This window comes from Oncorhynchus mykiss, chromosome 32, assembly GCF_013265735.2.
Source record: "Oncorhynchus mykiss isolate Arlee chromosome 32, USDA_OmykA_1.1, whole genome shotgun sequence".
Taxonomy (NCBI): Eukaryota; Metazoa; Chordata; class Actinopteri; order Salmoniformes; family Salmonidae; genus Oncorhynchus; species Oncorhynchus mykiss.
In genome coordinates this window covers 856,336-884,241 of record NC_050572.1, presented here as the reverse complement: position 1 = coordinate 884,241, position 27,906 = coordinate 856,336, and the positions used below count along the sequence as shown (strand labels likewise).

At 45.2% G+C, this 27,906-nt stretch overlaps 1 protein-coding gene across 1 annotated transcript in view; it reads right to left on the bottom strand.

The window, feature by feature from the left end:
• rims2b (regulating synaptic membrane exocytosis 2b) overlaps positions 1 to 27,906 on the bottom strand; it is a 161,317-nt gene that overhangs the window by 15,696 nt on the left and 117,715 nt on the right. Inside the window, exons 10-12 of the mRNA XM_036971021.1 lie at positions 11,965 to 12,033; positions 5,698 to 5,833; positions 5,128 to 5,226 (exon numbers count right to left, since the gene is read on the bottom strand). Coding sequence (XP_036826916.1) covers positions 5,128 to 5,226; positions 5,698 to 5,833; positions 11,965 to 12,033 — 304 coding nt within the window. The remainder of the gene's footprint in view (positions 1 to 5,127; positions 5,227 to 5,697; positions 5,834 to 11,964; positions 12,034 to 27,906) is intronic.

Sequence of the window (27,906 nt, the reverse complement as noted above, 5' to 3'; positions counted from 1 at the left end):
CCTGTTACAGGGTCTGAGACGCCGAAGCCTCCCACCATTAGCTCTGACAAATTGAAAACCCTAGTCATTGGCGACTCCATTACCCGCAGTATTAGACTTAAAAATAATAATCCAGCGATCATAAACTGTTTACCAGGGGGCAGGGCTACCGATGTTAAGGCTAATCTGAAGAGGGTGCTGGCTAAGGCTAAAACTGGTGAGTGTAGAGAGTATAGAGATATTGTTATCCACGTCAGCACCGACGATGTTCGGATGAAACAGTCAGAGATCACCAAGCACAACATAGCTTCAGTGTGTAAATTAGCTAGAAAGATTTGTCGGCATCAAGTAATTGTCTCTGCCCCCCTCCCAGTTAGGGGGAGTGATGAGCTCCATAGCAGAGTCACACAACTCAATCGCTGGTTGAAAACTGTTTTCTGCCCCTCCACAAACAGGACCGAGCCTGGCCTGCTGAAGAGTGACGGACTCCATCCTAGCTGGAGGGGTGCTCTCATCTTATCTACGACAGGGCTCTAACTCCTCTAGCTCAACAATGAGATAGAGTACAGGCCAGGCAGCAGGCTGTCAGCCAGCCTGCCAGCTTAGTGGAGTGTGCCACTAGCATAGTCAGTGTAGTCAGCTCAGCTATCCCCATTGAGACCGTGTCTTGCCTCAATCTAGTTTGTGCAAAACTAAACATGGCGGTGTGAATGGAATCAAGACCTCCTCCATTCCTCTAATTATTGAAAGAGATTGTGATATCTCACATCTCAAAATAGGGCTACTTGGCCTCCCGAGTGGCGCAGTCGTCTAAGGTGCTAGCTGTGCTACTAGAGATCCTGGTTCGTGTCCAGGTTCGGTCGGAGCCAGCCGCGACCAGGAGACCCATGGGGCAGTGTACAATTGGCCCAGCGTCGTCCGGGTTAGAGGAGGGTTTGGCCGACATGATGTTCTTGTCCCATCTAGTGACTCCTGTGGCGGGCCAGGCGCAATGCACGCTGACACGCTTGCCAGCCGGGTTAAGCCGACTTTGTGTCAAGAAGCAGTGCAGTTTGGCTGGTTTGTGTTTTGGAGGACACACGGCTCCGTATGGGAGTTGTAGCTATGGAACAAGACTGTAACTACCAATTGGATATCACGAAATTGAGGGGAAAAAGGGGTAACAAGAAAAAATATGTGTGATTGGCCTGATTGAAACATGTCTTAATCCTCATTAATTTACTATGTTATATGTGGCATCTCCTCCTGGTTACACTAGTGACCACATCCTCCGCACGTGTTGCTAACATTTACGATAGAAAATGTAACACTTTTTGTTTAAGGACTGCGTTTTCTTCTTTTGAGCTTCTAGTCATGAAATCTATCGAGCCTACTCAATCACTTTTTATAGCTACTGTTTACCGGGCTCCTGGGCTGTATACAGCGTTCCTCACTGAGTTCCCTGAATTCCTATCGGACCTTATAGTCATGGCAGATAATATTCAAATTTTTGATGACTTTAATATTCACATGGAAAACTCCAAATACCCACTCCAAAAGGCCTTCGGAGCCATCATCGACTCAGTGGGTTTTTTCCAACATGTCTCCAGACCTACTCACCGCCACCGTCATACTCTGTACCTAGTTTTGTCCCATGGAATAAATATTGTGGATCGTAATGTTTTTTCCTTATAATCCTGGACTATCGAACCACCATTTTATTACATTTGCAATTGCAACAAATAATCTGCTTAGACCCCAACCAAGGATCATCAAAAGTCGTGCTATGATATTTCAGACAACCCAAAGATTCCTAGATGCCCTTCCAGACTCCCTCCACCTACCCAAGGACGACAGATTACAAAAATCAGTTAACAACCTAATTGAGGAACTAAATTGAACCTTGTGTAATACCTTAGATGCAGTTGCACCTCTAAAAACAAGAAAACATTTATCACAAGAAACTAGCTCCCTGATATACAGAAAATACGCAAGCTCTGAAGCAAGCTTCCAGAAAATTGGAAGGGAAATGGTGCTCCACCAAACTGGAAGTCTTCTGACTAGCTTGGAAAGACAGTACCGTGCAATATCAAAGAGCCCTCAATTGTCACGACTTCCACCGAGGTCGGTTCCTCTCCTTGTTTGGGCGGCGGTCGGCGTCACCGGTCTTCTAGCCATCGTCAATCCATTTTAATTTTCCATTTGTTGTGTCTTGTTTTCCTAACCCCTGGTTTTCATTTCTCTCATTATTTATTGTGTATTTAACCCTCTGTTTTCCCCATGTCTTTGTGCAGAATTGTTTTTACTTAAAAATCATACAATGTGATTTTCTGGATTTTTGTATTAGATTCAGTCGCTCACAGTTGAAGTGTACCTATGATAAAAAATTACAGAACTCTACATGCTTTGTAAGTATTGGTTCCATTATATTGGTTCCATTGTATTGGTTCCATTGTACTGGTTCCATTGTATTGGTTCCATTCTATTGGTTCGTCACCTATCACCCTACCATTGGTACCATTCTGTTGGGTCTATTGTATTGGTTCCATTGTATTGGTTCCATCTATTGGTTCCATTGTATTGGTTCCATTGTATTGGTTCCATCTATTGGTTCCATTGTATTGGTTCCACTGTATTGGTTCCATCTATTGGTTCCATTGTATTGGTTCCATTGTACTGGTTCCATTGTATTGGTTCCATTGTATTGGTTCCAATGTACTGGTTCCATTGTATTGGTTCCATTGTATTGGTTCAATTGTACTGGTTCCATTATATTGGTTCCATTGTACTGGTTCCATTGTATTGGTTCCATTGTACTGGTTCCATTGTAAGGGTTCCATTGTGCTGGTTCCATTGTACTGGTTCCATTGTATTGGTTCCATTGTATTGGTTCCATTGTACTGGTTCCATTGTATGCGTTCCATTGTACTGGTTCCATTGTATTGGTTCCATTTTATTAGTTCCATTGTATTGGTTCCATTGTACTGGTTCCATTGTATTGGTTCCATTGTACAGGTTCCATTGTATTGGTTCCATTGTACTGGTTCCATTGTATTGGTTCCATTGTACTGGTTCCATTGTATTGGTTCCATTGTACTGGTTCCATTGTATTGGTTCCATTGTATTGGTTCTGTTGTATTGGTTCCATTGTACTGGTTCCGTTGTATTGGTTCCATTGTATTGGTTCCATTGTACTGGTTCCATTGTACTGGTTCAATTGTACTGGTTCCATTGTACTGGTTCCATTGTATTGGTTCCATTGTACTGGTTCCATTGTATTGGTTCCATTGTATTGGTTCCGTTGTATTGGTTCCGTTGTACTGGTTCCGTTGTATTGGTTCCATTGTATTGGTTCCATTGTATTGGTTCCATTGTACTGGTTCCATTGTATTGGTTCCATTGTACTGGTTCCATTGTATTGGTTCCATTGTACTGGTTCCATTGTATTGGTTCCATTGTACTGGTTCCATTGTACTGGTTCCATTGTATTGGTTCCATTGTACTGGTTCCATTGTATTGGTTCCATTGTATTGGTTCCATTGTATTGGTTCCATCTATTGGTTCCGTTATATTGGTTCCATTGTACTGGTTCCATTGTATTGGTTCCATTCTATTGGTTCGTCACCTAACACCCTACCATTGGTACCATTCTGTTGGGTCTATTGTATTGGTTCCATTTTACTGGTTTCATTGTATTGGTTCCATTGTACTGGTTACATTGTATTGGTTCCATTGTATTGGTTCCATTGTATTGGTTCCATCTATTGGTTCCATTGTATTGGTTCCATTGTTTTGGTTCGTCACCTAACACCCTACCAATGGTTCCATTGTATTTGTACCATTGTATTAGGAAACTAAATCAAGAACCGCTTAGGTATTTGTCCCAGGTCTGTTTGACACAGATCTCAGGGTGTAGAGGAGAAAGGGGGCGAACCTGGTCCTCTGTTTGATCTCAGGGTATAGGGGAGAAAGGGGGCGACCCTGGTCTTCTGTTTGATCTCAAGGTGTAGGGGAGAAAGGGGGCGACCCTGGTCTTCTGTTTGATCTCAGGGTGTAGGGGAGAAAGGGGGCGACCCTGGTCTTCTGTTTGATCTCAGGGTGTAGGGGAGAAAGGGGGCGACCCTGGTCTTCTGTTTGATCTCAGGGTGTAGGGGAGAAATGGGGCGACCTTGGTCTTCTGTTTGATCTCAGGGTGTAGGGGAGAAAGGGGGCGACCCTGGTTTTCTGTAAGATCTCAGGGTGTAGGGGAGAAAGTGGGCGACCCTGGTCTTCTGTTTGATCTCAGGGTATAGGGGGAGAAAGGGGGAGACCCTGGTCTTCTGTTTGATCTCAGGGTGTAGGGGGAGAAAGGGGGAGACCCTGGTCGTCTGTTTGATCTCAGGGTGTAGGGGGAGAAAGGGGCGAACCTGGTCTTCTGTTTGATTAAAAACTACAGTCATCAGCTTCTCTGTTCATTCTAGATTAATGTTGCTGTGAAAAAGTAACTATTCACAGACTACAATGTGTCTGGTTTCAACATAGTGTGTATGGTTTGGTTTCTAAATAGTGTGTATGGATGCGTAGCTGTGTGGGCTAATAGTGTGTATGGATACGTAGCTGTGTAGGCTACATCGTGTGTATGGATGCATAGCTGTGTAGACTACATAGTGTGTATGGATGCATAGCTGTGTAGACTACATAGTTTGTATGTTCCAGAACAGGTCATGTCCTCCAACTACACCTCCCACTCTGACATGGCCAGGACCTGGTTAAGGTCTCCAAGTCTTCCCCCTCCACAGAGGTACAGTAATCCAATCCTAACCCTAACCCTAACCCTAACCTCCCGGTCTGCCAAGACCAGGACCCAGTCACAGTCGTTTAGTGTTCACCCTCCACAGAGGTGCAGTAACCCCCCCTAACCCTAACCCTAACCCCAACCCTAACTCTAACCTCCCAGTTTGCCAAGGTCAAGACCCAATCACAGTCGTTCAGTGTTCACATAGTGTGTATGATGTGTAGCTGTGTAGGCTACATAGTGTGTATGGATGCGTAGCTGTGTAGGCTACATAGTGTGTATGGATGCGTAGCCGTGTAGACTACATCGTGTGTATGGATGCGTAGCTGTGTAGGCTACATATTGTTTATGGATGCGTAGCTGCGTAGGCTACATAGTGTGCATGGTTTTTGTACCTGTCTGGTGAGTAGCAGTCTTCAGACAAGCGATGCCGGTCCATCCGACCTGAGCTAAAAGAAAGCGGTCCCCCTCGCATGCCGTGGTCCAAACTCCGACTAAATGGGACATAGAAAAAGCTGTTTGAGTTGGGGTTGGGGTTATGGTTAGGGTTGGGGTTAGGGTTAGGGTTAGGGTTGGGTTAGGGTTAGGGTTAGGGTTAGGGTTAGGGTTAGGGGTTGGGGTTTGGGTTTGGGTTTGGGTTAGGGTTAGGGTTTGGTTTGGATTACTGTGCCTCTGTGGAGGGTGAACACTGAACGACTGTGATTGGGTCTTGACCTTGGCAGACTGGGAGGTTAGGGTTGGGGTTGGGGTTAAGGTTGGGGTTAGGGTTAGGGGTTAGGGTTAGGGTTGGGTTAGGGTTAGGGGTTAGGGTTAGGGATTGGGGTTAGGTTTGGGTTAGGGTTAGGGTTTGGGTTGGATTACTGTACCCCTGTGGAGGGTGAACACTGAACGACTGTGATTGGGTCTTGACCTTGGCAGACTGGGAGGTTAGGGTTAGGGTTAGAGTTAGGATTGGTTTACTGTACCTCTGTGGAGGGGGAAGACTTGGCGACCTTGACCAGGTCCTGGCCATGTCAGAGTGGGAGGTGTAGTTGGAGGACATGACCTGTTCTGGAACAGACAGCGTGGAGCTCTGGAAGTCCCTGCCGTTGTGTCTGTAGTCTGGGAAGGAGAGGACAGACAGACAGGTTAGAGGAGGAAGTCTGGGGAGGAGAGGACAGACAGGTTAGAGGAGGAAGTCTGGGGAGGAGAGGACAGACAGACAGACAGACAGACAGACAGTTTAGAGGAGGAAGTCTGGGGAGGAGAGGACAGACAGGTTAGAGGAGGACGAGAGGGAGAGAGGGAGTGGAGGGGGAGAGAAGGGAGTGGAGGGTAAGAAGGGGATAGGAGGGGAGAGAGAGGGAGTGGAGGGGGAGAAGGGGATAGGAGGGGGAGAGAGAGGGAGTGGAGGGGGAGAGAGAGGGAGTGGAGGGGGAGAAGGGGATAGGAGGGGGAGAGAGAGGGAGTGGAGGGTGAGAAGGGGATAGGAGGGGGAGAGAAAGGGAGTGGAGGGGGAGAGAGAGGGAGTGGAGGGGGAGAAGGGGATAGGAGGGGGAGAGAGAGGGAGTGGAGGGGGAGAAGGGGATAGGAGGGGGAGAGAAAGGGAGTGGAGGGGGAGAGAGAGGGAGTGGAGGGGGAGAAGGGGAAAGGAGGGGGAGAGAGAGGGAGTGGGGGGTGAGTAGGGGATAGGAGGGTGAGAGAAAGGGAGTGGAGGGGGAGAGAGAGGGAGTGGGGGGTGAGAAGGGGATTGGAGGGGGAGAGAAAGGGAGTGGAGGGGCGAGAGAGAGGGAGTGGGGGATGAGTAGGGGATAGGAGGGGGAGAGCGAGGGAGTGGAGGGGGAGAGAGGTTGGAGGGCGATTTGGGGGGGAAGAAGGGACTGGGGTGGGAAAGAGAGTGGAGAGAGAGGGATTGGAGAGAGCAGGAGTGGGGAAGGGAGAGGGATAGGAGGGGGAGAGAGAGGGAGTGGGGGGTGAGAAGGGGATTGGAGGGGGAGAGAAAGGGAGTGGAGGGGGAGAGAGAGGGAGTGGGGGATGAGTAGGGGATAGGAGGGGGAGAGCGAGGGAGTGGAGGGGGAGAGAGGTTGGAGGGCGATTTGGGGGGAAGAAGGGACTGGGGTGGGAAAGAGAGTGGAGAGCGGAAGGGAGAGAGAGGGAATGGAGAGGGGATAGGAGGGGGACAGGGGATATGATGGGTAGAGAGATTGATTGGAGGATAAGAAGTGGAGAGAAGGTAGTGGAAGGGGAGAGAGAGGGAGGGAAGGTTGAGAGCGAGAGAGTGGAGGGTAGGGAGAGTGAGAGGGAATGTAGGCATTGAGAGAGGGTTTGAAGGGAGAGAGGGAGTGGAAGGGGAGAATGAGAGAGCGGAGAGGTAGAGAGCACTAGTGGGTAAGAGAGGGATTAAATGGGGGAGAAGGGAGTGGAGGATAGGGGGAGATAGGGAGTTAAAGGGGGATAGGAGGGTGAGAGAAGGGTATTTGAGGGAAGAAGGCATAGGAGTGGGAAATAGAGTGAGTGGAGTAGGAGAGGGGGAGGTGGAGATTAGGAGAGAGAGAGTGTAGGACAGGAGGGGGAGAGAAGGGAGTGGATGATAGGACTGGGAGAGAATGGAATTGAGGGGTAGTGAGAGGGAGTGGAGGATAGGACTGGGAGAGAAGGGAGTGGAGGGGTAGTGAGAGGGAGTGGAGGATAGGACGGGGAGAGAAGGGAGTGGAGGATAGGACGGGGAGAAAAGGGAGTGGAGGATAGGACGGGGAGAGAAGGGAGTGGAGGATAGGACGAGGAGAGAAGGGAGTGGAGGGGTAGTGAGAGGGAGTGGAGGATAGGACAGGGAGAGAAGGGAGTGGAGGATAGGACGGGGAGAGAAGGGAGTGGAGGATAGGACGGGGAGAGAAGGGAGTGGAGGATAGGACGAGGAGAGAAGGGAGTGGAGGATAGGACGAGGAGAGAAGGGAGTAGACGGGTAGTGAGAGGGAGTGGAGGATAGGACGGGGAGAGAAGGGAGAGGAGGTTATGGAGAGGGGGGAAAGTGGAGAGAGAGGGAGTGGAGGGAGAGAGAGAATGAGTGTAGGATAGGAGGGGGGCAGAGAGGGAGTGGAAGGGGGAGAGAGGGGGAGTGGAGGAGGTGAGGAGATAGGAGGGGGAGAAAGAGGGAGTGACTGGGGAGAAATGGATAGGGGAGGAAGAGAGATTGAATGGAGGGTGAAAGGAGAAAGGAGGGGGAGAGAGGGAGTTGAGGGAGAGAGATTGAGTGGAGGGGGAGAGAGGGAGTGCAGGCAAAGAGGGGCAATGGAGGGGGAGAGGGGAGTAGAAGGAGTGAGAGAGGGTGTGGAGGGGGAGTGAGGATAGGGGTGGATTGAGAGGGAGTGAATGGTGAGAGAGAGGGGGTGAATGGGGAGATAGAGGGAGTGGATTGGGAGAGAGAGGGCGTGGAGGGGAGGGGAGAGGAGATATTAGGGGGAGAGAGAAGGAGTGGAGGGGGAGAGCCGGAGAGTGGAGGGGGATAGAGAGGGAGTGGATGGAGAGAGAGAGGGAGTGGAGGGGGAGAGAGAGGGAGTGGAGGGAGAGGGGGGAAAGGAGGGTGAGGGAGACAGGATGGTAGTGGAGGGGGAGAGAAAGGGATTAGAGGGGGAGAGATGAATGGAGGGAGATACAGAGGGAGTAGAGGGGGGAGAGGGTCTGGAGGGTAAGATAGGGAGTGGAGGGGGAAAGAGGAGTGGAGGGGGAGGAGAAGGAGTGGAGGGGGTGAGTGGATAGAGGGATAGGAGTGGGAAAGGGGGTTAGGGGGGAGAGAAAGACAGATTGGAGGGGGAAAGGTGATAGGAGGTGGAGAAAGAGGGAGAGGAGGGGGAAAGGTGATAGGAGGTGGAGAACGAGGGAGAGGAGGAAAGGTGATAGGAGGTGGAGAACGAGGGAGAGGAGGAAAGGTGATAGGAGGTGGAGAAAGAGGGAGAGGAGGGGGACAGAGAGGGAGTGGAGGGGGACAGAGAGGGAGTGGAGGGGGACAGAGAGGGAGTGGAGGGGGACAGAGAGGGAGTGGAGGGGGAGTAGAGATGGGAGAGAGGGAGTGGATGGGGACAGAGAGGGAGATAGGAGGGATTAGATCGCGGCCTTAATCCACATCCACGTCTTCGGTGGATTAACTGCCTTGCTCAAGGGCAGAACGACAGATTTGTATCTTGTCAGCTCAGGAATTCGATTCAGCAACCTTTCGGTTACTGGCCCAATGCTCCTACCCACCAGGCTAGGGGGGAAGAGGGGAAGAGAGATGGAGTGGAGGGGGAAAGGGGGAATGGAGTGGTAGAGAGAGTGATTAGATCGGGAAGAGAGGGAGTGGAGGGGGAGAGAGTGGGAGTGGAGGGGTTGAAGGGGATAGGAGGGGGAGAGAGGGAGTAGAGGGAGACAGGGGATAGGATGGGGAGAGAGAGGGAGTGGAGGGGAACAAGGGATAGGAGGGGGAGAGAGGGGGAGTGGAAAGGGAGAGGAGGGATAGCGGTGGATAGGGTGGGAGAGAGGAGGAGTGGAGGGTAGAGAGAGTTAGTGGAGGGGGAAAGAGAGGGAGTGGAGTTGGAGAGGGGGAGGGGAAAGGAAGGCTAGAGAAAGAGAGTGGAGGGGAAGAGGAGGGCTGTAGTGGGAAAGAGAGGGAGTAGAGGGGGAGAGAGAGGGGATAGGAGGGGGAGAGAGAGGGATTGAAGGGGAATAGGAGGAGGAGAGAGTGGGAGTGGAGGTGCAGAGAGGTAGGAGGGAGAGAGAGAGGGAGTGGAGGGTGAGAGAGGATTGGAGGGGAGAGAGGGGGATTGGAGGGGGATAGGATGAGGAGAGAGTGGGAGTGGAGGGGCAGAGAACGTGAGTGGAGTTGGAGAGGGGGATTGGATTGGGGGAGAGAGGGTGTTGACGGCAAAAAACAGATTGAAGGGGTAGAGTGGGATAGGAGGGGGAGAGAGAGTGGAGGGGGAGATAGGATAGGAAAGGGGGAGAGAGAGGGGGAGTGGAGGGGGACATTGAGGGATAGGAGGGAGAAGAGAGGAATTGGAGGGGGAAATAGAGGGAGGGGAAAGAGGGAGTGGAGGGGGAGAGGGGATAGGAGGGGGATACAGAGGGAAAAGAGAGTGAAGAGTGGGAGGGGAGGGGAGGGGAGAGAGAGAGGGAGTGCAGGGGGAAAGAGAGGGAGTGGATCGGGAGTGGACGTGGAGAGACAGGGAGTGGAGATTGAGCTTCCCCCGGCTGTGTTTAAGACTGTCACTGTATTTCCATGAACCTTGAAGTGTTACATTATTTGTCTTTTCATTGCTAGGAATGTACACTACTATTCAAAGTTTGGGGTCACTTAGAAATGTCCTTGCTTTCCATGAAGACATGCATGAAATGAGTTGCAAAATGAATAGGAAATATAGTCAAGACGTTGACAAGTTTATAATAATGATTTTTTATTTAAATAATAATTGTGTCCTTCAAACTTTGCTTTCATCAAAGAGTCCTCCATTTGCCACAATTACAGCCTTGCAGACCTTTGGCTTTCTAGTTGTCAATTTGTTGAGGTAATCTGAAGAGATTCCACCCCATGCTTCCTGATGCACCTTCCACAAGTTGGATTGGCTTGATGGGCACTTCTTACGTACCATACGGTCAAGCTGCTCCCACCACAGCTCAATAAGGTTGAGATCCGGGTGACTGTGCTGGCCACTCCATTATAGACAGCACACCAGCTGACTGTTTCTTCCCTAAATAGTTATTGCATAGTTTGGAGCTGTGCTTTTGGTCATTGTCCTGTTGTAGGAGGAAATTGGCTCCAATTAAACGGCGTCCACAGGGTATGACATGGCGTTGCAAAATGGAGTGATATTCCTCCTTCTTCAAGATCCCTTTACCCTGTACAAACCTCCCACTTTACCACCATCAAAGCACCCAGAGACCATCACATTGCCTCCACCATGCTTGACAGATGGCGTCAAGCACTCCTCCAGCATCTTTTCATTTTTTCATCTCACGAATGTTCCTCAAACTCAAACTTCGATTTGTCTTTCCATAATACTTTTTTCCAATCTTCCTCTGTCCAGGTGTCTGTTCTTTTGCCCATCTTAATCTTTTATTTTTATTGGCCAGTCTGAGATATGGCTTTTTCTTTGCAACTCTGCCAACAAGGCCAGCAAAAAAAAAAAAAAAAAAGATTAAGATGGGCAAAATAACATAAACACTGGACAGAGGAACTCTGCCTGGAAGGCCAGCATCCCGGTGTCACCTCTTCACTGTTGACGTTGAGACTGGTGTTTTGCGGGTACTATTTAATGAAGCTGCCATTTGAGGACTTCTGTTTCTCTTGAGGGCGTCTGTTTCTCAAACTAGACAATCTAATGTACTTGCCCTCTTGCTCAGTTGTGCACCGGGGCCTCCCACTCCTTTTTCTATTCTGGTTAGAGACAGTTTGTGCTGTTCTGTGAAGGGAGTAGTACACAGCGCTGTATGAGATCTTCAGTTTCTTGGCAATTTCTCGCATGGAATAGCCTTAATTTCTCAGAACAAGAAAAGACTGACGAATTTCAGAAGAAAGTTCTTTGTTTCTGGCCATTTTGAACCTGTAATCGAATCCACAAATGCTGATGCTCCAGATACTCAACTAGTCTTAAGAAGGCCAGTTTATTTGCTCCATAATCAGCACAACAGTTTTCAGCTGTGCTAACATAATTGCAAAAGGGTTTTCTAATGATCAATTAGCCTTTTAAAATTATAAACTTGGATTAGTTAACGCAACGTGCCATTGGAACACTGGAGTGATGGTTGCTGATAATGGGCCTCTGTACACCTATATAGATATTCCATTCAAAATCTGCCGTTTCCAGCAACAATAGTCATTTACAACATTAACAATGTCTACACTGTATTTCTGATCAATTTGATGTTATTTTAATGAACAAATGAGCTTTTCTTTCAAAAACAAGAACATTTCTAAGTGACCCAAAACTTTTGAACGGTAGTGTATGTGAAAGTGGTTGGGATATTTAGAATAGTATAGGAACCCAGGACTGATTGTGTCCAAGTAAAGAGACTTCTACATTATTATGATTTATGGAATTCTATGGATGCTGTTCTGTTGTTGTGTGTAGACAGTATGTATGTGTAGAGGTATGTGTTCTAATTTCTGATAATAAAAGTAATAACATTTTGACTGGGATATTGACATTTGATATAGATATAGAGTACATGGCTATGGCTAGGATTGGAACTCCATTAAACCTGTTTTGTCGTGGTTTGGTTACCTGCTATGACACCGATCCCGTCCTCGCAGTCAAAATCAGAGAACTCACTGTCAATAATTCTCTGGGACACTGGGAGGTAACGAGAGAAGAGCAAGAGAAAAAAGAGAAGATGAATGAAGAAGAATGTCTAGAGCTGCCTTGTCGTGACAGGATTCTGTTATCCTTTTTCACTAATCCATCACAGGTCAGAACAGGCCATTACGGGTCAATACGGGTCAGTACAATTCAATACGGGTCAGTACGGGTCAATACGGGTCAGTACAATTCAATGCGGGCTAGTACAGGTCAGTATGGGTCAGTACAATTCAATACGGGTCAGTACAGTTCAGTACGAGTCAATACGGATCAGTACGGGTCAGTTCAGGTCAATACTGGTCAATACCAGTCAGTATGAATCAGTATGGGTCAATAAGGATCAGTAGTGGTCAATACGGCTCAGTACGGTTCAATATGGGTCATTAAGACTCAATACCGGACAAAACTGGGTCACAGGGACACAACACCTTATTGACACTGACTAAATGGCCCACAGAGAGCAAGAGAAAATGTGTCTCTGTCATCACGAAGCTCTGCTTCTTAACACAATACGGGTCAGTACGGGTCGATATGAGTCAGTATGGGTCTGTACAAATCAGTACATTAGTTGTTTTATTTCTTTACACGTTTTAGTCATTTAGCAGTTGCTCTTATCCAGAGCGCCTTACAGGAGCAAGTAGGGTTAAGTGCACATCGACAGATTTTTCAACTCGTCGGCTCAGGGATTTAAACAAGCAACCTTTCGGTTACTGGCCCAACTCTTAACCGCAAGGCTACCTGCTGCCCTCAATACGGGTTGGTTTGATTCAGTACGGGTCAGTATAAGTCACTACAGGTCAGTAGAGGTCAGTAAGAATCAATACAAAATAGTCAAACATCTTTTTTTTTTTGTCATTTAGCAGACTTTCTTAACCAGAATAACTGACAGAAGCAATGAGGGTTAAGTGCCTTGCTCAAGGGGACATTGACTGATTTTTCACCTAGTCGGCTCGGGGATTTGAACAAGCGACCTTTTGGTTACTGGTCTATCACTCTTAATCACTAGTCTTCCTGCTGCCCTCAAGACTGGTCCGTTTGATTTAGTACGGGTCAAAACGGGTCAGTATGGGCCAATACGGGTCAATACGTGCCAGTACGGGACAGTATGAGTAAGTACAGGTTAATACAGGTCAGTATGAATCAGTACAGGTCAATACGGGTCAGTACGGGTCAGTAAGGTTCAGTATGGGTCAGTACGGGTCCATACGGGTCAATACAGGTCAAATGGAATCAGTACGGGTCGGTACGGGGCACTACTAGTCAGTATGGGTCAGTATTTGTCAGTACGGGTCAATACGGGTCAGTATGGGTCAGCACTGGTCAGTACAGGTTCATTTGGGTTAGTGTGCATCAGTACAGGACAGTATGGGTCAATAAGGGTCAGTATGCGTCACTACACGTCAATACGGGTCAATACAGTTCCGTTTGAGCCAATACTGGGCAATACGGGTCAGCATGCATCAGTACAGTTCAATACGGGTCAATATGAGTCAGTGCAGCTCACTACAGGTCAGCACGGGTCAATACGGGTCAGTACGGTTAAGTATGAGTCAATACAGTTAAGAATGAGGTCACTACGGGTCAGTACTGGTCAGTGCGAATCAGTACGGGTCAGTATGGATAAATCCATCGAAGAGTCAATACTGATCAACACTTGTCAGTAGGAGTCAGTACGGGTCACTACGGGTCTATACTGGTCAGTACGGGTTAATTCCCAAACAATTTGAACTTCTACTTTTAAAAAAACACCTCTCTAAAAACAAGTCTCTCATCGTTGCATCCTGCTATAGACCACCCTATGCCACAGCTGTGCTCTGGACACCATATGTGAACTGATTGCCCCCCATGTATCTTCAGAGCTCGTGCTGCTAGGCGACCTAAACTGGAACATGCTTCACACCCCAGCCATCCTACAATCTAAGATTGATGCCCTCAATCTCACACAATTTATCAATGAACCTACCAGGTACCACCCCAAAGCCGTAAACACGGGCACCCTCATAGATATCATCCTAACCAACTTGCCCTCTAAATACACCTCTGCTGTTTTCAACCAAGATCTCAGCGATCATTGCCTCATTGCCTTTATCTGTAATGGGTCAGCGGTCAAACGACCTCCACTCATCACTGTCAAACGCTCCCTGAAACACTTCAGCGAGCAGGCCTTTCTAATCGACCTGGCCGGGGTATCCTGCCTTCCTCACCATCTTAAATAAGCATGCCCCATTCAACAAATTTAGAACCAGGATCAGATATAGCCCTTGGTTCTCTCCAGACCTGGTATCCTGCCCTTAACCAACACAAAAACATCCTATGGTGAAAATAAGAACACCTCCTCCCAGCTGCCCACTGCACTGAGGATAGGAAACACTGTCACCACCGATAAATCCACTATAATTGAGAATTTCAATAAGCATTTTTCTACGGCTGGCCATGCTTTCCAACTGGCTACCTCTACCCCGGTATACAGCACTGCACCCCCCACAGCAACTCGCCCAAGCCTTCCCCATTTCTCCTTCTCCCCAATCCAGTCAGCTGATGTTCTGAAAGAGCTGCAAAATCTGAACACCTACAAATCAGCCGGGCTAAACAATCTGGACCCTTTCTTTCTAAAATTATCTGCCAAAATTATTGCCACCCCTATTACTAGCCTGTTCAACCTCTCTTTCGAATCGTCTGAGATTTCCAAAGTTTGGATAGCAGCTGCGGTCATCCCCCTCTTCAAAGGGGGGGACACTCTTGACCCAAACTGCTACAGACCTATATCTATCCTACCCTGCCTTTCTAAGGTCTTCGAAAGCCAAATCAACAAACAGATTACCAACCATTTCGAATCCTACCATACCTTCTCCGCTATGCAATCTGGTTTCAGAGCTGGTCATGGGTGAACCTCAGCCACGCTCAAGGTTCTAAACGATATCTTAACCACCATCGATAAGAAACAATACTGTGTATTCATTGACCTGGCCAAGGCTTTCGACTCTGTCAATCACCACATCCTCATCGGCAGACTCTATAGCCTTGGTTTCTCAAATGATTGCCTCGCCTGGTTCACCAACTACTTCTCTGATAGAGTTCAGTGTGTCAAATCGGAAGGGCCTCTGGCAGTCTCTATGGGGGTGCCACAGGGTTCAATTATTGGACCGACTCTCTTCTCTGTATACATCAATGATGTCGCTCTTGCTGCTGGTGAGTCTCTGATCCACCTCTAAGCAGACAACACCATTCTGTATATTTCTGGCCTTTCTTTGGACACTGTGTTAACAACTCTCCAGGCGAGCTTCAATGCCATACAACTCTCCTTCCGTGGCCTCCAATTGCTCTTAAATGTAAGTAAAACTAAATGCATGCTCTTCAACTGATTGCTGTGTGCACCTGCCCGCCTATCCAGCATCACTACTCTGAACGGTTCTGACTTGGAATATGTGGACAACTACAAATACCTTGGTGTCTGGTTAGACTATAAACTCTCCTTCCAGACTCACATCAAACATCTCCAATCCAAAGTTAAATCTAGAAATGGCTTCCTATTTCGCAACAAAGCATCCTTCACTCATGCTGCCAAACATACCCTTGTAAAACTGACCATCCACCCATCCTACCGATCCTCGACTTCGGCGATGTCATTTACAACATAGCCTCCAATACCCTACTCAATAAATTGGATGCAGTCTATCACAGTGCCATCCGTTTTGTCACCAAAGCCCAATATACTACCCATCACTGCGACCTGTACTCTCTCGTTGGCTGGCCCTCGCTTCATACTTGTCGCCAAACCCACTGGCTCCAGGTTATCTACAAGACCCTGGTAAAGTCCTAGGTAAAGTCCCCCCTGATCTCAGCTCGCTGGTCACTATAACAGCACCCACCTATAGCACGCGCTCCAGAAGGTATATCTATCTAGTCACCCCCAAAACCAATTTTTCCTTTGGCCGCCTCTCCTTCCAGTTCTCTGCTGCCAATGATTGGAACGAACTACAAAAATCTCTGAAACTGGAAACACTTATCTCCCTCACTAGCTTTAAGAAGCAGCTGTCAGAGCAGCTCACAGATTGCTGCACCTGTACATAGCCCATCTATAATTTAGCCCAAACAACTACCTCTCCCCCTACTGTATTTATTTATTTGTTTTGCTCCTTTGCACCCCATTATTTCTATCTCTACCTTGCACATTCTTCCACTGCAAATCTACCATTCCAGTGTTTTACTTGCTATATTGTATTTACTTCGCCACCATGGCCTTTTTTTCCCCTTTACCTCCCAAATCTCACCTCATTTGCTCACATTGTATAGTTTTCTACTGTATTATTCACTGTATGTTTGTTTTACTCCATGTGTAACTCTGTGTTGTTGTATGTGTCGAACTGCTTTGCTTTATCTTGGCCAGGTCGCAATTGTAAATGAGAACTGGTTCTCAACTTGCCTACCTGGTTAAATGAAGGTGAAGTAAATCAATTAAATTCAGGTCTGTATGGCTCAGTACGGGTCAGTGTGGGTCAATATTGGTGAATAAGGGCCAGTATGCGTCAATACTGGTCAACACGGGTCAGAATGGGTCAGTGCGGGTCAGTATGAGTAAATACGGTTCAGTATATGTAAGTGCAGGTCAATAAAGTTCAGTATGGGTCAGAACAAGTCAATACGGGTCAGTGGTAGTCAGTATGGGGCAGCTAATCTCTAATTGAGTCACATGGACACAACACCTGATTGACACTGACTACATGGCCCACAGAGAGCAAGAGAAAATGTGTCTCTGTCATCACAAAGCTCTATTTCTTAATACAATATGGGTCAGTACGGGTCAATATGGGTCAGTAGGGATCAATAGGGTTTAGGGTCAGTTGGGCTCAGTATGAGTCAGTACGGAACAATACGGGTCAATAGGGGTTAGGGGTCAGTATGAGTCAGTATGAGTCAGTACGGGTCAGCACAGGTCGATTGGGGGTTAGGATTAGTAGGGGTCAATACGGGTCAGTTAGGGTCAGTATGAGTCAGTACGGGTCAATACGGATCAGTATGGGTCAGACGGGTAAGTACAGATCAATACCGGTCATTCCGTGTCAGTACAGGTGGGTACTGGTCAATACGGGTCAGTACTGGTCAGTACAGGGAAGCTAATCTATAACTGGGTCACAGGGACACAACACCTCACAGACACTGACTACATGGCCCACATAGAGCAAGAGAAAATGTTTACCGATAATCACAGTTATTCTGTTCTATACAATACATCATAACTTAGAAATGATGGATCATTGAACCAGAATCTGTAACTTCTTGGGCCAGTTTCCCAGATACAGATTAAGCCTTGTCCTAGACTGAAAAGCACTGTACATGGAGATTCTCCATGTTTCGCCAATGTAAATCAGGGAAACTGCCTCTTAGAGTCAACAATATTGAAAGACCACATATTACACTCAATTCATCTTCTTATCTGTCTATTCAGAAAACTTTAATTTAAGGGTGTTTGAAATATATTGTCTTTGAATTCAATTTACATACAATCTCTTGAAAAATCTGAGGACACCAGACTAACATTGACTACAGGCTTTGTGTCAACACAAGTTAATTGTGTCTGATCTTGAATAAATTGTTTGTGGCAAATAGTTCAATATAACAATCGTTTTCTTTTTTATTCTATTGGGCGTATCTACCGAGAGCCTGTAAACCATTATTTTGTTGTTTTCTTTACTCTGCCTGCAAACACGCTGGATGCTTCAGAATCCATCGAAGATTAAAAAAAGCCAAGTTGGCGAAGAGGTATCAACGATGGCACCAACCCAGTTTTGAGAAGCAAGAGGGCGCGCGGGGAGAGGTTCACGGAGATGGATGTTGACTTGCTGAAGTCCATCAATGAAAGGCTTGCCAAACTTGATATCTTGGATATACAGTTGTAGCCAGAAGTTTTGAGAATGACACAAATATAAATTTTCACAAAGTTGGCTGCTTCAGTGTCTTTAGATATTTTTGTCATGTTACTATGGAATACTGAAGTATAATTACAAGCATTTCATAAGTGTCAAAGGCTTTTATTGACAATTACATGAAGTTGATGCAAAGAGTCAATATTTGCAGTGTTGACCCTTCTTTTTCAAGACCTCTGCAATCCGCCCTGGCATGCTGTCAATTCACTTCTGGGACACATCCTGACTGATGGCAGCCCATTTTTGCATAATCAATGCATGGAGTTTGTCAGAATTTGTGGGTTTTTGTTTGGCCACCCGCCTCTTGAGGATTGATCACAAGTTCTCAATGGGATTAAGGTCGGGGTAATTTCCTGGCCATGGACACAAAATATCTGTGTTTTGTTCCCCGAGCCACTTAGTTATCACTTTTTCCTAATGGCAAGGTGCTCCATCATGCTGGAAAAGGCATTGTTTGTCACCAAGCTGTTCTTGGATGGTTGGGAGAATTTGCTCTCGGAGGATGTGTTGGTACCATTCTTTATTCATGACTGTGTTCTTAGGCAAAAATGTGAGTGAGCCCACTCCCTTGGCTGAGAAGCAACCTGTGCATGACACAGGACTGATGGTAGCACTCACCTTGTCTTCTCCGGACAAGCTTTTTTCCGGATGGCTCAAACGATCTGAAAAGGGATTCATCAGAGAAAAGGACTTTACCCCAGTCCTCAGCAGTCCAATCCCTGTACCTTTTGCGGAATATCAGTCTGTCCCTGATATTTTTCCTGGAGAGAAGTGGCTTCTTTGCTGCCCTTCTTGACACCAGGCCATCCTCCAAATGTCTTTGCCTCACTGTGCGTGCAGATGCACTCACACCTGCCTGCTGCCATTCCTGAGCAAGTTCTGTACTGGTGGTGCCCCGATCCTGCAGCTGAATCAACTTTAGGAGACTGTCCTGGCGCTTGCTGGACTTTCTTGGGCGCCCTGAAGCCTTCTTCACAACAATTGAACTGCTCTCCTTGAAGTTCTTGATGATCCAAATAAATTGTTGATTTAGGTGCAATCTTACTGGCAGCAATATCCTTGCCTGTGAAGCCCTTTTTGTGCAAAACAATGATGAGAGCACGTGTTTCCTTGCAGATAGCCATGGTTGACAGAGGAAGAACAATGATTCCAAGCACCACCCTCCTTTTGAAGCTTCTAGTCTGTTATTCGAACTCAATCAGCATGACAGAGTGATCTCCAGCCTTGTCCTCGTCAACACTCACACCTGTGTTAACAAGAGAATCACTGACATGATGTCAGCTGGTCCTTTTGTGGCAGGGCTGAAATGCAGTGGAAATGTTTTTTGTGGGATTCAGATCATTTGCATGGCAAAGAGGGACTTTGCAATTAATTGCAATTCATCTGATCACTCTCCATAACATTCTGGAGTCTATGCAAATTGCCATCATACAAAATGAGGCAGCAGACTTTGTGAAAATGTATATTTGTGTCATTCTCAAAACCTTTGGCCACGACAGTACTACGAGAGGACATCAATGCATTATGTGCCAGTCTAGAATTCAGCCAATGTCAGATTGATGATTTTAGGAAAGAGAAAACTGTGCTGAAAGGTCCTGTAGACTCTGTTCATGGCAAGGTAGAGGTGGTGCAAAGGGAGCACAAACAACTTATAGAAACCTTGATGTGCAGTGTTGGGACAATCTCATCTTCTCAGTGATACCAGAGAATGACAGCAGAGTGCACTGTCCGAGACTTGATATCAACTCCACTGAAACTGCTCCACTGAAACTGTGTAATGTCACTTTCTCCTGAGTCCATAGACTGGGTCTAGGAATGCGGCGGTCATGAAATTTTGTCAGCTGGTTATTGTCATGCAAATACTTGTGTAATTAACATAAACACATTTAGCATCTCCACACATACAAGCCGCTCATGCGTGCCTTTGGAACATCTGCATTTAAAAAGTCTAAAAAATCAATCTAATATACAGCATCCCAATAAATCCATTATTTATTTTAGTCAGGTCAAAAAAACTATTTTAATTATACTTATTTCAGAAGAACAAAACTCTGTATGCCATGGGCTCTCCAACCTTGTTCCTACAGCTATCCAGTACTCTGTAAGCCATGGGCTCTCCAACGATGTTCCTGCAGCTACCCAGTACTCTATAAACCATGGGCTCTCCAACCTTGTTCCTACAGCTACCCAGTACTCTGTATGCCATGGGCTCTCCAACCTTGTTGCTGCAGCTACCCAGTACTCTGTATGCCATGGGCTCTCCAACCTTGTTCCTGCATCTACCCAGTACTCTGTATGCCATGGGCTCTCCAACCTTGTTCCTACAGATACCCCGTGCTTAATTTGGGAAACCAAGTGAAATCTGAACATCGACAGTAACCTGTTTTCGCAGTGAAACATTTCACTAAACTGTTGACAGCCTGTCTGCGTGCACAATAAATTAATAAAATAAAGAGGGTAGGACATGGAAATGCATAGTGGTGAGATATTCTGTACACAGTAGCAAAAGGTAATGTGTCAACCAATTAATCATAAAAATATAAAAAAATCCCTATTACTAGATTAAAAATCAAATACCAATTTACCAATGTAGACAAACTGTAAGCATCTCTGCACAATCAATGAACCAACAGCAAAGACCTATAGACCTATAGACCTACAGACCTATAGACCTATAGACCTATAGACCTATAGACCTATATACCTATAGACCTATAGACCTACAGACCTATAGACCTATAGACCTATAGACCTATAGACATATAGACCTATAGACCTATAGACCTATAGACCTACAGACCTATAGACCTATATACCTATAGAGTGCCTTGCAAAAGTATTCATCCCCTTGGCGTTTTTCCTATTTTGTTGCATTACAACCTGTAATTTAAATTGATTTTTATTTGGATTTCATCTAATGGATATACGCAAAATAGTCCAAATTGGTGAAATGAAATGAAAATAATAACTATAATAAAATAAAATAAATAATAAAAATAAACGGACAAGTGAGGCGTGCATAAGTATTCATGCCTTTGCTATGAAGCCCCTAAATAAGATATCGTGCAATCAATTACCTTCAGAAGTCACATAATTAGTTAGATAAAGTGCACCTGTGTGCAATCTAAGTGTCACGTGATCTCAGTATATATACAGTTGAAGACAGAAGTTTACATACACCTTAGCCAAATACATTTAAACTCAGTTTTTCACAATTCCTGACATTTAAACCTAGCAAAAATTCCCTGTCTTAGGTCAGTTAGGATCTCCACTTTAATTTAAGAATGTGAAATATCAGAATAATAGTAGAGAGAATGATTTATTTCAGCTTTTATTTCTTTCATCACATTCCCAGTGGGTCAGAAGTTTACATACACTCAATTAGTATTTGGTAGCATTGCCTTTAAATTGTTTAACTTGGGTCAAACGTCTCGGGTAGCCTTCCAGAAGCTTCCCACAATAAGTTGGGTGAATGTTGGCCCATTCCTCCTGACAGAGCTGGTGTAACTGAGTCAGGTTTATATGTCCTCCTTGTTCGCACACGCTTATTCAGTTCTGCCCGCAAATTTTATATAGGATTGATGTCTGGGCTTTGTGATGGCCACTCCAATACCTTGTCTTTGTTGTCCTTATGCCATTTTGCCCATGATGCCATCTATTTTGTAAAGTGCACCAGTCCCTCCTGCAGCAAAGCACCCACACAACATAATGCTGCCATCCCCGTGCTTTACGGTTGGGATGGTGTTCTTCGACTTGCAAGCCTCCCCCTTTTTCCTCCAAACATAAAGAAAGTAATTATGTCCAAAAAGTTATATTTTTGTTTCATCAGACCAGAGGACATTTCTCCAAAAAGTACAATCTTTGTCCCCATGTGCAGTTGCAAACCGTAGTCTGGCATTTTTATGCCGGGTTTGGGGCAGTGGCTTCTTCCTTGCTGAGTGGCCTTTCAGGTTATGTCGATGTAGGACTCGTGGATATAGATACTGTGGATATAGATACCTTGGTACCTGTTTCCTCCAGCATCTTCACAAGGTCCTTTGCTGATGTTCTGGCATTGATTTGCACTTTTCGAACCAAAGTACGTTCATCTCGAGGAGACAGAACACGTCTCCTTCCTGAGTGGTTTGACAGCTGCGTGATCCCATGGTGTTTATACTTGCATACTATTGTTTGTACAGATGAATGTGGTACCTTCAGGCATTTGAAAATTGCTCCCAAGGATGAACCAGACTTGTGGATGTCTACAATTGTTATTCTGAGGTCTTGGCTGATTTCTTTTGATTTTCCCATGATGTCAAGCAAAGAGGCCCTGAGTTTGAAGGTAGGCCTTGAAATACATCCACGGGTACACCTCCAATTGACTCAAATTATGTCAATTAGCCTATCAGAAGCTTCTAAAGCCATGACATAATTTTCTGGAATTTTCCAAGCTGTTTAAAGGCATAGTCAACTTAGTGTATGTAAACTTTTGACCCACTGGAATTGTGATTCAGTGAATTATAAGTGAAATAATCTGTCTGTAAACAATTGTTGGAAAAATTACTTGTGTCATGCACAAAGTAGATTTCCTATCCAACTTGTCAAAACTGTAGTTTGTTAACATGAAATTTGTGGAGTGGTTGAAAAACTAGTTTTAATGACTCCAACTTAGGTGTAACTTTAGACTTTAACTGTAGACCTGTTCTGAAAGGCCCCAGAGTCTGCAACACAACTAAGCAAGGGGCACCACCAAGCAAGCGGCACTATGAAGACCAAGGAGCTCTCCAAACTGGTCAGGAACAAAGTTGTGGAGAAGTACAGATCAGGGTTGGGCTATAAAGAAATATCTGAAACTTTGAACATTCCACGGAGCACCATTGAATCCATTATTAAAAAATGGAAAGAATATGGCACCACAACAAACCTGCCAAGAGAGGGCCGCCCACAAAAACTCACGTACCAGGCAAGGAGGGCATTATTTAGAGAGGTAACAAAGTGTCATGACATTGGCCTGGGGAGTAGGTTTATGACAGTCATAAATACCTCTTTCCCCCTTTTTCCTCTCTCTACCCTACTGAGGTTACATTTGCAAAACCCTTGGTTAACATAGAGATTCTGGGAACGTCAGAAGGTGGGGGGAAATGAACTTTACTCTGGCAATCCGATCAATGGAACATATGCGGTGGTACTTAATGAATATGATGTCAGTTCGGTTGTCATCTGAGACATTCTCATCAATGATAAGATGACAAACTCTACAGTGGAAAGTCTACACATCAGAGTTATCGGATTCACATGAAATTGTTGTTCAATTTAAATGTTTGAATTTGAAATTAGTTGTGATGGGATGAAATGTGATTTTAGCTTCTAAAATGTGAAATCTGGGTTCTCATAAGATAGGGTTCTGCTCAATCAGTGGCCCGCCCCTTGATGACAATATAACCTCCTGTTCCGAGGATGTAGGACGACGGTCCGATGTCAGAATTATTCAGATAATAACTACAGAATTAAGCTAACATCAGCGTGAGCTTTGGTTGCGAATGGTATGAACTTTGAACTCTTATTCACTACAGAAGTGATACCTCCTAGCCGTTGAGTTAGCAACAGCAGATGCAACGAGGGTTAGGAAGGAACAGACAGAGTATCCCGTCTATCCCCCAACGACGTTACTAGAACGGTATCCAATTGACAACCAGAGACATTCTTCAAAGGACTCGATTTGGCAACACGGCCTTCCATCTACCACCAACCTACCGAAGCGCAGCTCAGAGTAAATATTTATTGCATTTTCCTTTTCCAAATGGGCGGTAATTTAAAATGCATCAGATACTGTATTTATGATAGAACAGCTTCTCCCTGTGTCCCTCAGTCTTCCCGCTCTTTCACTCAAACCCAGCCCTTTTCTTTTGTGTAACAAGCTGTCATATCTGTTCCGCCCGCCAGGGACGTTTTGCTTTATGACGTAATTTGTAATCAAGTTATGATTTAATTATGTGTATGTGTAATTCTGTGTGATTATTAGGCATTTAGTAAATAAATAATTAAACCCCATTTTGTATTGCTGATTCAAATTGTTAGCCAGGGTTTGTGCAGATAACCAAGAATTTACAACTTTCAGATGAGACTGAATTAAGACGACGATTGATATTGACTGCTATTGATGTAAAATATGACTAGGTCTTTAAGAGTTTATTCAGAAGATAACAGCTCTATAAATACTATTTTGTGGTGCCCGACTCTGTAGTTAATTACATTTACATAATTAGCTCAAACAGGTGATATTAATTACGGAGAAATTATTTTATAGAATAGCATGTCATATCACTTAATCCGGCATAGCCAAAGACACGACAATAGAGACCAAAAATAACCCTGAAGGAGCTGTAAAGCTCCACAACAGAGATTAGAGTATCTGTCCATTGGACCACTTTAAGCCAAAGACTCCACAGAGCTGGGCTTTACGGAAGAGTGTCCAGAAAAAAATAAGCAAACATGTTTGGTGTTCGCCAAAGGCATATGGGAGACTCCCCAAACATATGGAAGAAGGCATCCATGGTGGGAGTCTTTCAGAACCCCTTTCTGTTTGGTTGTCAGTGATTTTCTTTGTTAATTCACTTTGTTGAAAGCAACATTTTGAGTTTGTTTTGTGGGAACGTAACAAAATGGGGGCTCGTCCGGGATCTTGTTCCCCCGGAATATGGTGGTCACTCTAGTCACCTTCTCTGAAGCTCCACTGTGCCCAGATATTTGAGTTTTCAAAATACACTTTTGGGTAGAGTTGTCACTGACATCCACCCAAAGGGGTTATACGATTGGTGGAATGATTTTGAAAGTTGCATGAACAAACAAGCTAATAAAATAAAAAATAAAGCCAGGGAAGCATTTTTTGAAAACCCTACATGGGAGAATCTAGATAAATGTACAAAGCGAATCTGCTCGTCATTTCAAAGCATTATGACATCAAGGTGGCATCTGGCCATCCAAAAGCAGTAGTCAGAGTTGATCGGTGTTGCTTTGGTGGAGGAGGAAATCTTGACGGAGAGGGAGGTTGATGAAATCTGCCAGAGAGGGAGGTTGATGAAATGGGTCCTACGGGTGGTAGAGTACATCCTGTAGATGTGCCACTAGGGGAGTTAGAACGAAAGACAAAGTTGAAGCAATGAAAATTTGAGCTTGAGCACAGGGAAAGAGAACAAGAAGAATGTGCAGCCAGACTAGAACAAGAAGAATGTGCAGCCAGACTATAACAAGAAGAATGTGCAGCCAGACTAGAAAAAGAAGAATGTGCAGCCAGACTAGAACAAGAACAAAAAGAACGTGCAGCCAGACTAGAACAAGAACAAGAAGAACAGGCAACTAGACTAGAACAAGAAGAAGAACAGGCAGCCAGACTAGAACAAGAACAAGGAGAATGTGCAGCCAGACTAGAACAAGAATAATGTGCAGCCAAACTAGAACAAGAAGAATGTGCAGCCAGACTAGAACAAGAAGAACGTGCAGCCAGACTAGAACAAGAAGAATGTGCAGCCAGACTAGAACAAGAAGAATGTGCGGCCAGACTAGAACAAGAAGAACGTGCGGCCAGACTAGAACAAGAAGAACGTGCAGCCAGATTAGAACAAGAAGAATGTGCAGCCAGATTAGAACAAGAAGAATGTGCAGCCAGACTAGCACAAGAAGAATGTGCAGCCAGACTAGAACAAGAAGAATGTGCAGCCAGACTAGAACAAGAAGAATGTGCAGCCAGACTAGAACAAGAACAAGAAGAATGTGCAGCCAGATTAGAAAAAGAACAAGAAGAACGTGCAGCCAGAAGAGAACAAGAACAAGAAGAACGTGCAGCCAAAGAAGAACAAGAAGAATGTGCAGCCAGACTAGAACAAGAAGAAGAAGAATGTGCAGCCAGAAAAAAACAAGAAGAATGTGCAGCCAGACTAGAACAAGAAGAACGTGCAGCCAGACTAGAACAAGAAGAATGTGCAGCCAGACTAGAACAAGAACAAGAAGAACGTGCAGCCAGAAAAGAACATGAAGAACGTGCAGCCAGAAAAGAACATGAAGAACGTACTGCCAGAAAAGAACATGAAGAACGTGCAGCCAGAAAAGAACATGAAGAATGTGCAGCCAGATTAGCACAAGAACAAGACGAACGTGCAGACAGAAAATAACAAGAAGAATGTGTGCAGCCAGATTAGAACAAGAACAAGAAGAACGTGCAGCCAGAAAAGAACAAGAAGAATGTGCAGCCAGATTAGTTTAAGAACAAGAAGAACGTGCAGACAGAAAAGAACAAGAAGAAAGTGCAGCCAGACTAGAACAAGAAGAATGTGTGCATGCCATTCGATTGAAAGAGATGGAAGTGTAAGCTTACGAGTTGGTCCGAGTTGGTACTGGTGAAGAGGGTCTCATTCATTTTGGTAAACGATTTGGCAGGAGGGAAGTTGTTTGTAAGGAACCCAATGTAGAGGAACCTGATGGGTTATCAGAAAATTAACCTAGATTGTTCCCAGCCTGTGCAGTTACACGTGCTATTGGTACTGTATAGACAACCACTATAGTCTGTTGGTACTGTATAGACAACCACTATAGTCTGTTGGTGCTGTATAGACAACCACTATAGTCTGTTGGTACTGTAGAGACAACCACTATAGTCTGTTGGTACTGTATAGACAACCACTACAGTCTGTTGGTAGTGCATAGACAACCACTACAGTCTGTTGGTACTGTATAGACAACCAATATAGGCTGTTGGTACTGTATAGACAACCACTACAGACTGTTGGTACTGTATAGACAATCACTACAGTCTGTTGGTACTATATAGACAACCACTACAGTCTGTTGGTACTGTATAGACAACCACTATAGTCTGTTGGTACTGTACTGTATAGACAACCACTATAGTATGTTGGTACTGTATAGACAACCACTATAGTATGTTGGTACTGTATAGACAACCATTATAGTCTGTTGGTACTGTATAGACAACCACTATAGTCTGTTGGTACTGTACTGTATAGACAACCACTATAGTCTGTTGGTACTGTACTGTATAGACAACCACTACAGTCTGTTGGTACTGTACTGTATAGACAACCACTACAGTCTGTTGGTACTGTACTGTATAGACAACCACTACATTTTGTTGGTACTGTATAGACAACAACTATAGTCTGTTGTTACTGTACTGTATAGACCACCACTATAGTCTGTTGGTACTGTATAGACAACCACTATAGTCTGTTTGTACTGTATAGACAACCATTATAGTCTATTGGTACTGTACTGTATAGACAACCACTACAGTCTGTTGGTACTGTATAGACAGCCACTATAGTATGTTGGTACTGTATAGACAACCATTATAGTCTGTTGGTACTGTATAGACAACCACTATAGTATGTTGTTACAGTATAGACAACCACTATAGTCTGTTGGTACTGTACTGTATAGACAACCACTATAGTCTGTTGGTACTGTACTGTATAGACAACCACTACAGTCTGTTGGTACTGTATAGACAACCACTATAGTCTGTTGTTACAGTATAGACAACCACTATAGTCTGTTGGTACTGTACTGTATAGACAACCACTATAGTCTGTTGGTACTGTATAGACAACCACTATAGTATGTTGGTACTGTATAGACAACCACTATAGTCTGTTGGTACTGTACTGTATAGACAACCACGATAGTCTGTTGGTACTGTATAGACAACCACTATAGTATGTTGGTACTGTATAGACAACCATTATAGTCTGTTGGTACTGTATAGACAACCACTATAGTCTGTTTGTACTGTACTGTATAGACAACCACTATAGTCTGTTGGTACTGTATAGACAACCACTACATTTTGTTGGTACTGTATAGACGACAACTATAGTCTGTTGTTACTGTACTGTATAGACCACCACTATAGTCTGTTGGTACTGTATTGACAACCACTATAGTCTGTTGG